At 34.2% G+C, this 17,346-nt stretch overlaps 1 protein-coding gene across 1 annotated transcript in view; it reads right to left on the reverse strand.

Moving 5' to 3' along the window:
• The window catches only part of FAP (fibroblast activation protein alpha), a 74,638-nt gene that overhangs the window by 37,826 nt on the left and 19,466 nt on the right, over positions 1-17,346 (reverse strand). The window contains 8 exon segments of the mRNA XM_024579860.3: positions 1,531-1,575; positions 5,296-5,431; positions 7,504-7,607; positions 9,621-9,775; positions 10,662-10,782; positions 11,461-11,533; positions 15,527-15,579; positions 17,055-17,129. Coding sequence (XP_024435628.2) covers positions 1,531-1,575; positions 5,296-5,431; positions 7,504-7,607; positions 9,621-9,775; positions 10,662-10,782; positions 11,461-11,533; positions 15,527-15,579; positions 17,055-17,129 — 762 coding nt within the window.

Raw genomic sequence — 17,346 nt, forward strand, 5'->3', positions numbered from 1 at the left:
CAAAAGATGTACCCTAAAATATTTCAGGATGTTTTGAATCCTGGTAGCATTTTCAGAACAAATATGTATGAATTCCTAAAATTATGTCTTTGGGAAGGTTATTAGTATCATTGTTTATCTATTCGTAAAATCACATCATTCATGTTCCTTTATAGGAACCCTAGTCATATTTGTCATCATGGAGAACACAACCAAAGGAAGTTTCAAGTCTTTGTTCCCCTGGTTCTTTACTGGAAATCTTTATGATAGGAGTGAATTCATGGATTAACTTTCCCCTTTCCTCAAGTTTTCAAGCACTGATCTAAGAATTACCTTTCTGGAAGGTAAGCTTCTGATTGACCAAGAATCTAAAAAATTTAGAAAATCCTGTTCTTTCACTGAATACTAATTTTTCCTGTTACTTAGAACAGTGACAAAGAGTAAATTCAAGTAGAACTTTCCCATTGTTTTCTGACTTACACTTATCCTTGTTACTTAGTTATTTTAGAATATAGTTTACATTTATTGAATATAATTCTTTAGCCAGTAAATAGCAGTGAATACTGAGTAAACATATGCAAGCTAAAAACACTGGATCCAAAAAAAGTACAATAGAGTTTTTAATATCAGAAGACTTTTACTTTATAATTTTCTTTCTCCCTACCCATTTTAATTCTGAATTTTTACAAGACTTATCATCTTAGAATTGGCTTCTGAATTTTTTTTTGCCCTTGTACTATGGGTTTATGTGTTAAACCAAGTCATAAGAATTAATTCTTTCTTTGAATGTGTCCAGATCTCAGAGAAATAAACTTTTTTTAAAAATCCAGATGATGATTGTTGATTTCAATCATTTATTTGTGTTCAGTGACAGCAACCACACAACCTTCACTTATGTCTTATTTAGTGTATTTTATATAGGATGTAAGATACAATTGATATTTTCCTAAAACATAATTTTTTACACTGAAAATCTGCATAAATCACTGAATAAAACTATTCCCAAAAGTCCAGATATAAATGATCACAAACCATTACAAAACACACATTTTTCTACTTGCTACCATTTTACTTAAAATCTAGATTGAGTGTATTTATATATGTATATATGTTTATACATATAAATTTATTTATTAATTTCAGTTTATAATAAAATTTAATAAGAAGTAGGCTAACTCTAAATTACCAAGGATACCCAATGTATTTATTTTTTCTTGAGTTCAAATTGCTAATGATTATCAAAATCTTTTAAGGAAGATCATGGATTATGTCTCCTTTTCAAAATGATCTTTATTGTATTTGTTTAAGAAGTAATAATTATGAATATCAGAGAGTCAGTTGAAAAAGTTAAGGTTGGAACATGAGGAATTCTAAGTATATAGACATTGAAGTGTCTAGTACAAAATTGCTGAAAGGATCACTATCATTGGGTTTTTTACCTTGATATTTTTTTCTATGAGAAAAAGTTTGAATACATTTCAAATAGTTCTTTGATAGCAGAGAATCTGTCGAGTTTCATTAAAATATAAAGAAAAGATAGCAAAATCATACTCCACCAGCCCATCCAGTTCTGCTTTCTTCTACATGCTCTTGGGTCTAAAAGACAAAAAGAGCACATCAAGCATAGTATTAGGAAGACAGTTTTTCCTAAATATAATCTGGACATTGGAACCAATTATGCTGCTTCATCAGTGTGTAGTATCGCTAGCCAACTAACTTCACACTTGAGTTTCAGATGACTATTTTCAAAATCTTATACAACAGCACATGTATAATCTAAAGGCTAGATTTTATTGCAAAACTTTAATATTCTGGTTGAACTTCCTATAACATAATGACTAGAAATATCACAACATTAATGAAGGTCTAACACAACCCAAGTACTTGGTATCATATAGGTAAGAAGGCACTTTATAGTGGAGTTTAGGTTAATTTTTTTTTCTTTTCTCAGTCTTATAAAGTAGGTAGGAATCTTAAAAATTGCACCGAAGTTTATTTTGGTGTATATTTTGGCATAATACAAACAATCATTTATTGAACAAATATTCAGTAAGCCTAAAAATATGAGTAGGCTTTTCTGGACAAATAATTAGAGAAAACTTGGTAAACTACAGGCGGTTCAGTATGCTGAGTGAAGAGTGACTCTGGGAAAGAGAAGAAAAGGATGGATCCAGAGATACCCGCAAGATCTCTGAGAAAACTTTATACCACCCTGAGAGGTTTAAATTTCTCCTGTAGGTAAATCCTTTGATTTGGAAAACATAACTGTGAACATTATACAGAAAATAGATTAGAAGTGGGTAAGATAGAAAGAGGAAGAGAAATTGGTTGGAAGGCTACTGTACTATTTGGAAAAGCATGCTAAGGACCCAAATCTAGGTTGTGTTAGTGATGATGGAGCAGAGAAGATGTAGCCAGAAATATTTAAAAGTTGAAATTTTCAGAATGAATTTGACAGGCAGCTAGTAACCGAAATCTCTGGTATAAATAAAAATTACTTAAAGAGAGTAAGCAGGGAGTTGTGACAAAGATTGTAAGATAATTAATAACTATTTCTTCTTCTTTGTTAGTACTATAGCAAGGCTACATTTCCCAGGGCCCCTTCCAGTTGGATGTGGTCATGTGATAAGTTCTAACCAATAGTGTGAGAGCAAAAGTGACTTATGCTACTTCTAGACCTAGTCTATAAAAACTTCCCATATATAATCCATATTCTTTCTTCCCATCCCCCAGATGGGTATTGATGGTGAGGTCTGAATAACCTTGGACTAGCCTTGGAGGTCACTGGATGAAGAGAGCAGAAATGCTATGACCTGAGATCCTTAATGACTGTGTGGGGCAGTGCACCCCACCCTCACCAGTCTCCATGTACACTTACTTACCTAGACTCACTGTTAGATGTGTACATAAATGTACAAAAATTTTCTACTCTATTAATCCACTGAATTATTGGAGCTTGTCTGTTGTTGTTGTTGTTACAGCAGTTAGCCTACCCTGCAAATATGTTGACTTGGAGAATAATAAGATTTCTGGAGAAATCAGAAGAAGAAGAGATGGAGAGAAGAAGAACAGTCAATGAAGTAGAAAGAGGACCACAAGGGAAGTAGGGCCATAATTAAGAAGCACAAATAGGTAGTTACAGGATATCCATGGGGATGTACAGTAAAGTATAGGAAATGGAGGAGCCAAAGAACTTAAATGCATGACCCATGGACGTGAACAATGGTGTGGGGATTGCCTGAGGAAGTGGGGGATCCTGAGTGGAGGGGGGTAAAAGGGGAAAAATTAGGATAACTGTAATAGCATAATCAATCAAATATAATTTAAAAAACATAATGTAGTTTAAATTTTCTCCTATAGGGATAAGCCAGTGCCTCAGAAAGAACAAGACTTGAAAAAATAGTGAAACATTTTGATTTGTTACTTTTAGCCATGAAGATAAAATTAATTTTAATCCCCTTTTCAGAGAAGGAAGAATAATATGAAAGATGTTTCTTCCCCAGGTTACACATTTCTTAATGAATTTCATTAAAATAATTATATTATAAGTAATTATTGCCAGTTTCCTTCACTTTTTTGTTTGGGGAATATCTTCAAGCATTAATAAAATGTTGCCAGGTCACTTAATCTTAAATGTTATTTGCTTTAAACACACACACACACACACACCATCATGAGTCTGGTTGCTAGAAAAGTCAATACTCTGTTGTTGTTAAATCTAAAAATGTGTTCCATGTATTTATCAGATTATTTTGAAAGAGAGATTGTTTTGAGATCCTAAGTTTATTCAAACCTGGTATTCTAAATGTAATTACTGTTTTGGGCCCAAAACTGAAGTTTATATTTCAGGGAATTCCACATCTTATTGAATGAACATTTATATGTTCTATCAGTTTGGATTAAAGTTGTCACTGGTTTTGATAAATTCGAATTTCAGATTCCAAAGCAATTACAGTTTTTAAATGCCTGGTTTTAAGAGCTAAAAATGATATCTAAATGACCAATTTTATAGTTTTAAACTAAAAAATTTTAAACAATAATTTCTAACACCCAGGTACGATGAAAACATCAAGGCTGACTAATCAGAACAATGGTTTCTAATTAACTAACACAATCAAGTTAATTCTCTCTTTTTTATTTTTGCCTGTGATACTGCATTAAGGCCAACATCTTTCTGCTTTGTATATCAAAATATAAATAAGATAAAAATAAGTTTCTAACATATTTCATCAAAATTAGTCAAGCTTGCTACAGACACAGTAGTGATTTAAAAAAATATTTTTAGCCTGAGTAACTTGACTATTATAGTCCTGATATATTTCCAAACAGATTCACATGATTTTTTCCTTGCAAAACATAATGTCCTAATTTCTAGATAGAACTCAGTGATTTACTTTGATTGCTCTGTGCTTCTTTCCTTTCTTTATAAAATAGGTTTATCCTACATTTGGTTTAATTAAACATTTCTTTATAATTAGAAGTCTCATGAAATGTACCCGTCAAATTTCCTATTTAAAGAAAGCATTTTTGTATTTCTTAGTCTCTAATGTGAGTGCTTATGAACAAGCATATTTTAAAGCTTTTTAGATTGGTGAAGTAGTTTCCTGACTCATTAATTCAACAGATTATGTTTGGATTTGAGCAATAGAAACAATTAAAACTCAACAATAAATCTGTGCCTACTTCTTGAGGGTTTTTTTTCTCCCTAAAATTAGCACAGTATTGGAGGGCCCTCCTAAGATAAGATTGAAGGATAACTTGATCTAATAGTTTATCACATTTTCTGTTATCTACTTTTGATTTTAAAACGGGAATATTTAGCTTTCTTCTGATAATATCCATTTCCTTTAGAATTTTTATTTTTCAATTTTGACATTGAATAGAATGTGCCACCATTTGCATATTATCTCAGTTCTTTTGAATAGAACATAACTATTTCCCTTATAGACCCAGCTTATCTCTTCATCTTCAGTATTTTTCATTTTTGGACTGCCAATTTTGTAATCTCAAAAGGATGAATTTCCATCCTAATTCAGAACCAGATAACTGATTTTTCCAAAGTAATGTTATTTGATTTAGTTTTGTTCTCTATTCTAAAACCAATGTTAAAGCATTAAAGGAAATAAGAAGCCTCTCATTTATTTAATAGAAATAATGAACTTACAAACAGAGAATGTTTTGTTTTGTCTGATATTGCAAATCAGGAGTTGAATGCAGTAATCCTGGCTGTGTAATGTAACTGTTCGCTGTCAGTCAGTCCCCACTGCTGAACTGTCATCTTCACAAAGACACCTCTGTGCTTTTAATATAACCTACCTTGGGACAATCCCATGTCTGCCAGTCTTCCCTGAAATCACATATAGACAAGACTGAAACGTTCTGAATTCTTTTTAGCCACTGCAGACATATTCGGTCATCAGTAACCCATGTGAGCCAAGTGAAATAATAGTCACTGCAAATAAGTCAAAACAGAAAGTCACAACCATAAACCAATATCACATTCAAATAATTTATTCATTTCAGCTTGCTAAGTGATGTATTTTATTATTATTAAATATTTATTCCATCAATAGGAAGGCAAAAGTTTCCTTTCTCTGCAGAGTAAGTTTAAATATATCTGCTGACATTTAAAGAATACTTATTAGAGAGTTCATTTATCTAATGGAATTATTTTATAATTGAGTTTCTTCCCCAATTTGAACTTTGATATTTTAGAAAAGAATTTAAGGCACAAAGCCAAAGCTACGGATCAATGTACAGGAGAAAAAGCATTAAGTTAGCTATTTTGCATAGGTAAACTCAACTTTTCACTTTTTAATTAGTTGAGAGAGCGAAGTGTGGTAAAGTATCACCTTTCTCTCCAGGCAGGTTTGTGTTGGAAGCCGAGTTGACCATGGTTGGGGGGGGTGAAATTAGGGTTACTATAATAATCAGAGAGATGCACACAAAGTAGCCCAATGGTGCTTGGCACATAGTAGATGTCAATGCATGGCAGCAATGATTTGGCTCTGAGGATGAACTTGCAGATAAAAACACATCCACGTACATACCCGCAGAATTTTGGACATGATGTAAATCACAGAGCTTGTTGGAGTCTCTAGCTCATATGCTGGCTTTATCTCCTACTAGTTAATATTACCTCAGGCTTGTTACCTAACATATCTGTGCCTCTGTTTCTATATAAAATGGAAATGAAAATATTACCAGTTTTAACAGTTGCTGTAAAAACTTGCTGAGTGCTTAAAGTGCTTAAGAACTATGCCTGCTACACAGCGAATGATCAAAAATGTTAGTTACTACTGTTAAACATATTGTTAGCATTTTACAGATGGTCAAACAAGCCTCTTGACCTGACATGATGCTCTTTCCACCATTCCCTTTGCAGCCTAAGGAGAATGGCACACACACACACAAAGGTGCATTTCGTCAAGCTTTCATCAGTTAGGTTAGGGTAGGGAATAATGGATAACTCAAAAAAATTAAAGATATTTTTGATTAACCAAGACTAGATTTACCTTGGGAAGACCCAGCAAAAGCCTATGATGAGGCTCTTTTCCATATTAGCGAATCTTTTGTAAAGATTTTATTTACTTATATTTACACAGAGGGGAAGGGAGGGAGAAAGAGAGGGAGAGAAATATCAATGTGTAGTTGCCTCTCTCTCACCCCCTCTGGGGACCTGGCCCGCAACCTAGGCATGTGCCCTGACTGGGAATTGAACCTGTGGCCCTTTAGTTCACAGGCCAGTGCTCAATCCACTGAGCCACACCAGCAAGGTCCATACTAGTGAAATGTTTGGTCATGTCATACAGCTGACCTGTCTTCATGAGCCAGAAGAAGAGAAGCCAAGCCTTGGTTGGTTAGGATTTGGGAAGTAGTAAGGAGGCACACCAGGCAGACATGGGGACCCCTTCCTTTTATTGACTTCAGCCAGAATGACCACAGAGGACTGATGGAAGGCTGGAAGGTTGCTGTAGTCAGGACTAATCAGACAAGGTCTAAGTAGGGTACCATGCTGGGGAAGTGAGGATGCTTCATGTCCCTGTCTCCTTATTCCCAAATAATTAATTCTACAACCAGTAATTGCAAATAGACTGCATCCTACTTAAAAAGGTAAAGATTTGTAAAGGGTCAGTTGGTCTTCTCTTGTTTGCCATGCACATGTGATAGGTATGACCGACAAACCCTGGGTTGGAAAGGAAGTAGCAGGACTTGAAAGAAGCCAGGCTGAGGACATATGTAAATTTTACTATCTACCTATTGGTTCTAAGTTGACAATCATACATCTGAGGTAAGTGTTGTGTGGTCATCTTTATACATCTAAAAAGTATTAATATTTTAAAACAAATTTAAGAAACTTGTGATTTTTTACTTTTGCCTGTATTTAGCTTTGCATGTTAATTTTGTTTATTTTTGCTTATAGTATATATACTCATCACCAACTCACTAGAAAAGAAGTATATACACTGATTAAGAAAGTTGTGTTAAACTTCAGTTTCTGGAAAGCATCTGAGATGAACATACCTTGCGGCTATCATTGCTGGAACTGGCACTTCTGTGGGGCCTACATATTCAGGGTAAGTGGTATCAATAATAAATATCCGAACAACAGGATTCTTAGCTCCAGCCTGCCGAGATGATGGAGATAAATAAGCTCATAAAATTCTAACTATCACCAACATTTTCAAGACACTTTAGGAATTTAGGCATATTTTTATAAGCTAAAAATGTTAAGTATATTACTGTTGAAAACATTCTAATTTCAACACAATGAGGAATTTCATTTCAATTCTACTTGTAGGACAATTACAAATATTGTGTCAACCAGAGTAAAAACACATATTTTAAGCAATTAATGAGGGCCCTTTGATTCGTAGAAAAGATAGTTTGGACATGAAAATGCAGTTCTGTAATTGATTCTTTTTCTGAACTTAAAGACAGATATTTCCTATTATTATTACTTTTATTATCATTCCTCCATGTGCTAGGGTGAATGTAGAGGTAGATTGGTGTTGGGAGGAGAGTGTACAAATAAATAATGAAAGATATGTTTTGCTTTAACCCTATAATTTGGTCCAGACAATCACTACTCAGTCTCCTAGCTGGTGATATTACTATCTAACTATAGCATATTACTATATGCTATCATCCCCCCCAAATTAGGAAAATTTCACCTCCAAATAAAGGTCTATGGAATTTATACTTTTCTTGTTTTCTTATGCTGTTATATACCCTGAATGCATATGACAGTATAGTTCACACTCAGCTTTTTATAGTTTCTCTGCTATTTTACCACAGAAAAAGAGAATCTTGTAATTGTTAAATAACTTAAATCCACAGTTTAGGTAAGTAGTTTTAAATGATTCTGCTCTGTTGGACTTATCTAGGGAATCGTCCAAGCTTTCCTCTGACCGCCCTTTTTACTCAAGGCTTCGCTGGGACTTCTTAGTTCTTCCAAGTAGTCTCACCTCTTCGTCCAAAGTCAGAGGATTCCACAAGTTCAGTCTTCAATGAAACATGAGAATTTGGGTCCCAGTTTCTCTGTCAATGTCAGTTACTCCACAGGTCTGGGTTTCTTCATCTCTTCCTGCTCCCTTCCACCCTCCTAAAGACCCAAGTCCTTTTACATCTTGGATCCCAAACATCGCATCTCTCACTTCCAAGTATCTCCAGCTTTCAGAATTTATATGCAGCCTTTGAGGGATCTCCTACCTAAACATTCATCTTCTATCCTTTGGCTTTTCTCAAATAACTTCAAACGTAAATTTTAGACTGTCTGGAATTTCTATTTCTGTCACTACGGCCTCTTGGGCTCGCTTCGGAATCCACTTGTGTGTATGCACATCCGTCTCATCCTTGTCACCTAGGGACCCATTGGACCCATCCATGACAGGCTTTCCCTGGCAAGTAAAAGCAATGGGAACAAAAGGACATTGAACTACATTCTAAAACCACTTCATTCCTTGTGCAAGAGGAGAATTTATTATTTGATCCCCTTTCAGATTTCTTTTCTAAATTAAATTTGGATACAATGCTCTCCACTGTGACCTGGCCATTCTCCATCTGCACATACAGGTCTGTTCTCTTCAACACGGGAATAATTCAAAAGTATGTACACTGAGAGTTCTGGAATATTTATGCAAAATACTTGGGGCTCACACCCTGTTTAATTCACTCGAGGCTCACAAACTTAAGCTACCTTGTATGTCCAGAAAAGATTATAACTCATACTTGCTTCTACCTGACTGAAACATCAAGTTCAACATTTGTATTTCCCAATCTAGTTTGCATTTACATGAGAATTCAAGAGAGAACTGCAAAACAGAACTTTACCCTGAATTTGGAGCATGAAATATAAAAAAATTAAATTTAAGTTAAGCTTGTTTTTCCTCCATGATCTAGACCATATGTTTTTCAAAGATTTTGCAATAGGATTTAGCAAGGACTACTTCATCCAGCACAACCAGATGTCCAAAGCAACAGATGTCCACATAAATAATAGAGCACAGTACAATGTTTGCTTTACAATGCACAAGGATAAGAAGCTCTCCAAACTTGTTGATCCCACCTCTATTCATGGTATTGGTTGCTCATTTTGACACCAGAAAAATAGAAGCAGCTGCTAAAAGTGTTCAACATACCTTTGGGTATGGAATATTTATTGTTCTAGGATATTGCTCATCGCCATAATAAGAATAGGCAATAACTGGTATCTCTGTATCATTAAACTCTGCATATGCCAAAAATTTTCCATTAGGAGACCACCAAAGAGCATATTTTGTAGCAAGCATTTCCTCTGAAAAATAAATACTAGCATATTAATTACAAGTACAGCTTTCTCTTAAAATCATTGTAAATATTTCAAAATATATTGTGTATATCCATTTATCACCTGAAATAACTTATGTAGATGTGACATATGCTATATTTTTATTAAAAGATAAATAATTTTTTAAGAATAGTTTATCCTTGTATCACTTATCAAACAATTAGTATTCTTAGGATTTGACATTAATCAGAATATAATTTTTAAAGTACATAATAAACATATTAACAGGAATTAATTATATTAACAGGAATTAATTTTTCCCTTTATGGAAGCTGCTGGTTCTTACTGTCACCTAAAATAGCCAAAACCAAGAAAATGTAATTATAGTACAGTGACATAAATAAGTTGACTTTCTTTCCTTGGAATATTATTTTTAAAAAAGAGTTGAGCTATATATTTTTGTAATAAAGACAAAGATTAAAGCACTTTTTAAAGTCCAGTTAAGTCTTGAATCTTACAGGACCTAGAAAGAGGGCAAAATTCACAAAAATTAAAAAAATTAAGAATATTTTCCCACAAAGTAAAATAGACAGTTGTTTAGTTTTGAGGAAAATATATTTATTTCTCAAGAAAAAACAAACCTGAGAAATGAACCAACAGCATCTAAGGACCATAATCTTCTTGGAATATAAATTATTTCTCCCACTTTGTAATGCTCAGATAAACCCTACCAGCCTGATGAGGTTTTGTTCTTTCAGAACAGGCACGTCCTGTTCATAACATGGATAACAGCTTTCAGAAATGCCACCACTCGTCTCGGGAACATACCACTCTTCTAAATGTTACTAAATGTATGCAATTATTCTCAATTAAAAGCTTAAAACAGCAGCAGTAGAAAAAGAATACAACTTACCTTCATAAACCCAGTCTGGGATCCCATTAAATATTTTATTTTCTTTTCCGTTATATGTTATTTGAAAAGGTGGGTCTTCTGGTCTTTGTTTCAAATAGATGTTGTTTTGATATACATATGCCTGGAAGTGGTGGTAAGCTGGTTAATAAGGGAAAATTCCATACGAAATGCAATTAAATCTGTGTATTTATGTTAATTATTCACTTAATACCTTTTAAAAGAGTAGCAATCCAGATGCAAAAAGACTCACAACTAAAATATAATTTTAATAGGTTAAAAAAACCAACCAACTCACATTATCAGCAATTATGATTTTTAAAAGCTATATCACAAAAAAGAATAAAGTCTAATATTTTATTAGTGGTTTCATTACCCAAGTAAATAATTATGTATATTAACAGGAAGTAAAATAAATCTCTGAATATTAATAGCTAGCCAGATCTCATCTTTATTTAGAGTCCTTAAATAAGAGCTTGGACAAAATTTCATGTTGTCTGAAGCTAGTCTGGGAAACTTGTGAAAACCATATTTTTCCTGAGCTTTCTGGCACAACGCATTCTGGCTGAGTATAAGGATAAAGTTTCTGACTGCGATATTTAAAGAAGTCTATCCATGAGCTTGAGATTTTGCGGAATTCTCATATGGGTTTCAATTTATCAAAACTCTTGTTGTTTTTAACCACTAAAAAGTAGTAATTAATGTATTTTTTTCTTTTATGCAAGGAAATTTAAGAAAGGCCAAAATCAAATGGCTCCTCTTTTATTTAAAGGATTAAACACATTATAATTTAAACACTTACTAATTTACTTCCAATGGGAGACCAGCAAATATACTGAATTGGATGAGGAAGCTCATTTCTTCTTACAAAATCTCTAGAAGGACAGAAAGACAGAAAGAAAAATAAATAAATCTTGCTATTTAAAACAGATAATATTCTGTGTGAGCAGAAAACATAAGCAAATGATATAAATGAAGTTTCACCCTCTCTGCCTCTTCAAACCTGATAGAAAGAAAGCAGCCACTTGGGACATGAGGAAATGGGTTAGTAGTTGCAAATCTTTACTAGTTACTGAGAAGTCATTTACTTTCTCTGGGTCTCCACTTTCTGACCTTTATAGCAAGGTAAAGGATTCAAGATTTTCAGACTGCAAAAGTGGGAATCTCTAGCAAGTATCTAAAGGAACTCCCTCATTTTATAGAAAATAAATATGAGGTTAGAGAAATTATGTGACTTAAAAATCACTTTGTTAGTTCTTGGCAGACCCCCAAATTAAACTCAAGTCTTTAACCCTCATTTGCACACACCGGCTAAGATGGTCGCTGAAGTGCCTTCCAGCTCTGAAATTCTATAATGGTGTTGAAGTTCAATATGTACTCTTGCACATTCCCATTCACAAGCCCCGGCTCTGTGAATGCATATGCATTTCGAATTTTTGAAAATAAGATGCCATTTGACAATCTCCCCAGGGATCTGACTTGCAATCAGAAACGGAAAGGAACATCTGATCTCAAGCTAAACTGAAAAACAGATCGTATATTGGGCAGTGTGCCTTCAGCTTGCAAAGTCCTACACCCATGGGGAAACTTCAAATATCCTTTCGGCCAGAAATCTCACTTTGATCCTTAGAGTCATCTTGCAAATACGCAGTTGAATGACTCCCACTGTGGAGCTTTTGTAGATCTTCAGCAAGAACGTGTTAAGGTTTTATGTGTTGAAGGATCATAGGATGCCCTGCTTAAGTTTTCATTTTTATCTTCATGAAGATTTTATTAATAGTTTCATTAAATATGCTTCTGTGGAGACACAAACAAGACCTACCTGGGGAATATTTGAAATCTTGCTCCTTAGCATATGTCATCGGTTTGGTTCAGATAAACTTATAAAACTTCTCAACAACAAAAAAGACCTACCTCCAAGGTATAATGTAAGAAGTCTGAAGAAAGACTCCTTGGCTTCCTCTTCAAAACAATATCTCCAACCTGGACCTAACATATACCTGACATTTTTCAAAATTTAATCTTTATTGTATTTTTTCCATTACCATTTAGTCCTCTTATACCCTCTCCCCCAGCAATCACCACACTGTTGTCCATGTCCATGAGTCCTTTTTCCTTTTGCTTGATCCCTCCACCCATCTAGCCTCCCCCCCACTAGCAGTCATCTGCTCTCCACCTGTGAGTCTGCTTTTCTAATTCTTTTAAACTTTGGAAGCTGTGAAGGCTTATAACATCCATCACCTTGGTGTAATGTATTTGCCATGCAGCACGAGACCTAGCAAACAATGAGGGAACATGGCACTGCACAGACCAGTCTGATTGGACAAAGGGTGGGGCCCTGGAGGAAGAAGACCACTGGTACTGCAATGCGAACCCTGACTACCAGAGAGCGGTTTACGGGCACCAGGCCCCTGGAAGGTCTGGAACATATTGAAAGACATATGAGGGCACAGGCAAAGGAATGACCCAAGGAGAAAACATTCTTCACCTGGTTTACAATTCTGCCTCAAGCCCGCCTTCATGTTACCTTTGACATTGTAACATTGCCTTATGTTGCCATATGCTGTGGAATCATCTATGCAGTCACGCAGGCAGCGCCAAGCAGAGAGTCTCAGCACACGGTCTCTTCATGACTGGCAAGTCACCCCAGCTGCCATCTTCTGTGTTTTCTGAGTAATTAACAGTATGAGAGAAAGTGGAGGAGGCTGCTTTTCAAAGGCTGTTATCTTCTCAGTATTCCTTTCCTTCCTTGAAACAAGACCATCTTCATTTTCTCTGTGGTGGATTTTTATAGACTCTTCCGAGGCACGTGGAAGACTTGGAGTCGATAGTGTTCAATTTTGTCTTAAAGCTCAACAAATTTGTCATCCCTCACTTTCTAAATTATTGTATGTTAACTTAACCAAAAAAAAATCTGGAAAATTAATAGTTGTTAAGAAAAAAACCCAACAAAAATGGTTTGATTAAATTCAATGCACAAAAGCTAAATATTTAAAATGATTCTAGGCCTTAAAACATATAAACCATGATTAAAACAGTATTGCCCTATTCTTTTGGAATTTGTTTAATTTTGTGAACCTCAACATAGGTAAAACTTGGAAAATTTCAAATTGATTAAAAGAAAAATAAGAAAATGGTTAATCTCTTTTTTAGGCATTAATTAATTCAGTACAATTTGTTAATTGAATTGAAAGAGTAGATTCACTTCACTTGTCTAAATGTTTCTTGAGAGTAGTAGGGTTGGTGCCTTGAGTTCATTTGTATCCTCCCATATACACTTTTCACACAGTAGATGCTCAAAAAGTATCTCTTGAATTTGGTGACAAAGTGGATCAGACAAGAAATACTCAGAGTGTATTAGTTAAATGTATATACTACTTTATGTACTGGTTCCTATGTCTTAATTTGACAGTTTAAGAAGATAAGTTATACTCTTTGGATAAAACATCTATGGGACATTTACATAATGGAATACTACTTGGTCATAAAAAAAGAAGTAAATTTTACCCTTTGTGGCAGTATGGATAGACCTGGAGAGCATTATGCTAAATGAAAAAGCTAGTCAGAGAAAGACAAATACCATATGATTTCACTCATGTATGGAATCTAATGCACAAACTGAACTAACATGCAAAATAAAGATCCATAGATGGAGAGCAGGATGACGGCTATTGCAGGGAGGTTAAGAGGTGGAGGGATTGAGCAAAAAGGAAAAAGGACTCATGGTCATGGATAACAGTCTGGTGATTGCGGAAGGGAGGAGGTATAAGGGGACTAAATGGTAATGGAAAAAATACAATAAATTTTTTTTTAAGTTCTACTCTTTTAAAGTTAACTCTGAACAATTTCAAAAGTAGATAAATAATTTTTTGAATTTTTGTGTTCTTGCTAAACAAAAGGAGAAATAGACCATAAGATTTTTAATACCTCTTTAAGACATATCATTACTCTTTCCTTTTATATAACACAAATAAGATATCACATTAAGATGAGTAACTAAACCAATTCATTGTCCATTTTCCTTAAGTACAAAGCTGATCATGTCGTTTCCCATTTAAAACTCTTCAGTGATTCCCTATTGTCATCAGAATGAAACCTAAACTCCTTTTAATGGCTTCCTTATTATTACTTGGCCCATGTTTCTTGGCCTCCACTCCCTCCCAGCCTTACACCACCTCCCAGTAGTCAGCATGCCCTCCTCCAATTTCACCTCGACAGACCTATTTTGAGTTTCCTTAACATGCCACGATCTTCATTCCCTTTGTGTTTTTACATAATATTCCTTCTGCCAAGAATTTTCTTTCTTAGCCCTTTGTCTACTGACTTACTTATTTTTTCTCCTTGAAATTATACATATTTTAATATTTAAACATGCAGGTAAAGAAAGAAAGTGATATAACACATAACAATTTATCTACCATCTGAATTTGAGATACTAACTTTAAGAACAATTAATTTAAAATCAACTAACAGTGTGTATGTTCAGATACCACTAATGCTGCATCTCCCTCCCTTCCTTCCAATGAATTAGCCACCCTGGTGAAAACAGTGTGTTATTCCCCTGCATGTTTTTTACTTTCACTACATATGTTTATTTCCATAAAAGGTATTTTGTAATTTGGTATTTAAACCTGGAGAGAGGGACAATATTGCCTACAAAAAGCAAAATATTAACTTACAAAAAGAGATGAATATTGCCTAGAAATTTGCTTGAATTTCTTAATTGATGATTGCACATACATTATAAAGAAGTAAGAAACTATGATCAGTAACAAGGTAAAGTCGTCTTAACCTCAAATCAGAATTTAAAATGAGAAAGTCTATAGATTACATTTCAGTAGTATTCATAAACAGACATGAAGTCTTACCCATTCCTAAGGTCATAGATGTGGTATGTTGCTGTGTAAGAGTATCTCCAAAGCTGTCAGGAAGAAGAGAAGCAAAGAAAAATCTTAATTTTTAAAAGCTTATATCAAGAATGCATAATCATAGATCATTCAATTCAAAGTTCAGAATTTTGAAAGGACTATTTCCACAGGGCATTAGGAAGGATATGTTTCAATTCTTAATTAGTCTTCATTTAAATGGTTTTACTGTGTAATTTTGTTCTGTTTGTCCAAGTTCCAGAACTCATCAGTGATTCACCCCTTACTCCACAAGAACCATATTGAAAGACATTTCTTAACATAACAAGCTTTCCTTTGACACATTCTATCCTAAGAATTTTCCCTTTATGTTTTACCTGGATTGAAGTGAAACCTCCATGGTTTCCATGGCCCATAGGATTATCCTGCACCTGAGTAATTGGTTATCATGATACCCACTAAAACTGGGTAAGAAGAATTTCATTCAACATATAGTCTTATTACAACATGCTTGCCTTTCTTTGAGTGTGAGTTTCTAAGTTAATAGAAATTGAAAAATAAACAGGAGAGAGATAGTTTATAATTCCTCTTTATAAAAACTGCTTTTTCTCACAAGTATATTTATATCATGGTTAGTAAATAATGCAGGTATTATTTTGGATTTCTTTTTTTCAAAGGGGAATTCAAACTCTTGGCAAAGGAGCTCCAGAAGGTTGAAACATATCTTTCTGGAGATTGCTGGACCAAGACATGGTCCTTCGGAAACTGGTCGGTGGACTGGACAACAGGAAGTATAGCAAGACTGACGTTTCATTCTGAATGTTATGGGAGTTTTGCATCTCAAGTAGGGTATGAAAAAGGACAGTTAAAATAAAAGTTCTTGATCTAAGAGTAATTATTAGATATTTAAATCAGTAGTAAATTCTCTTTCCCTTTTTCAAAAATAAAGATCATTTTGAAGACGATTAACTTACAACTTCAGTCAGGAAAGGAAAATTAAGTAAGGGTAAATGGTCTGATTTGGTGTGACTCTCCTACACTAGACTTTCGAAGACAGAGACTTAAACCCTGGTCTACCACTGATGGCATATTATCTTGCTTGAGCAACTGAGTTAAATAAGTTACACCTTGATTTTCAATTTTAAATAATAATAAACTTTCATAAGGTTAAAATGTGGGAATTAACTAATGATTTATGATGTCAAATAGCTTTAGAAATACAAGGATAATTCACCTGTTTCTTATCAATATCAGTTCCCCCAAACAAAGTATTTTTCCCTAGAAGAATATAGTTTCTATTACTGGATGATAACCAGACAAATGAGCTAAACTATTTGTATATGTTTCAGTTATGCTTTTGGGCTCACCTCGAGCCCACATTAACTTCTTGAACATTTAGAGATAAAAATAGGCTCCTGCTTCCTCTTACAGTTATAAACCAAACTGTGTTAGGAGGAGATTTAATCCCAAAATTAAATCTCCTTCTATATATACCTTATTACTCAAATATCCCAAATTAAATAGTCAATACCTTTGAATAATCACTCTCTAGAAATGCAAATTGCCGATCAGGTGATAAGCCATAATTTGAAGCATTCACACTTTTCTGAAATTACAAAAAAATTGATTAGAATGCAGAAAAATAACAGATCATGTTAATTTCTAGTTCTAACAGAATATCATATCTTTGATATATCCTACATACATATATATTCAATGCAATTTTAAAATGTTTATGTAGTACCTACTATATACAAAGATATTTGTTAGGCACTGTGGGAGGAGGATACAGTAAAGATATACGTTGTGATTTCAAGAAGCAT

The sequence above is a fragment of the Desmodus rotundus genome, chromosome 2 (assembly GCF_022682495.2).
Source record: "Desmodus rotundus isolate HL8 chromosome 2, HLdesRot8A.1, whole genome shotgun sequence".
Taxonomy (NCBI): Eukaryota; Metazoa; Chordata; class Mammalia; order Chiroptera; family Phyllostomidae; genus Desmodus; species Desmodus rotundus.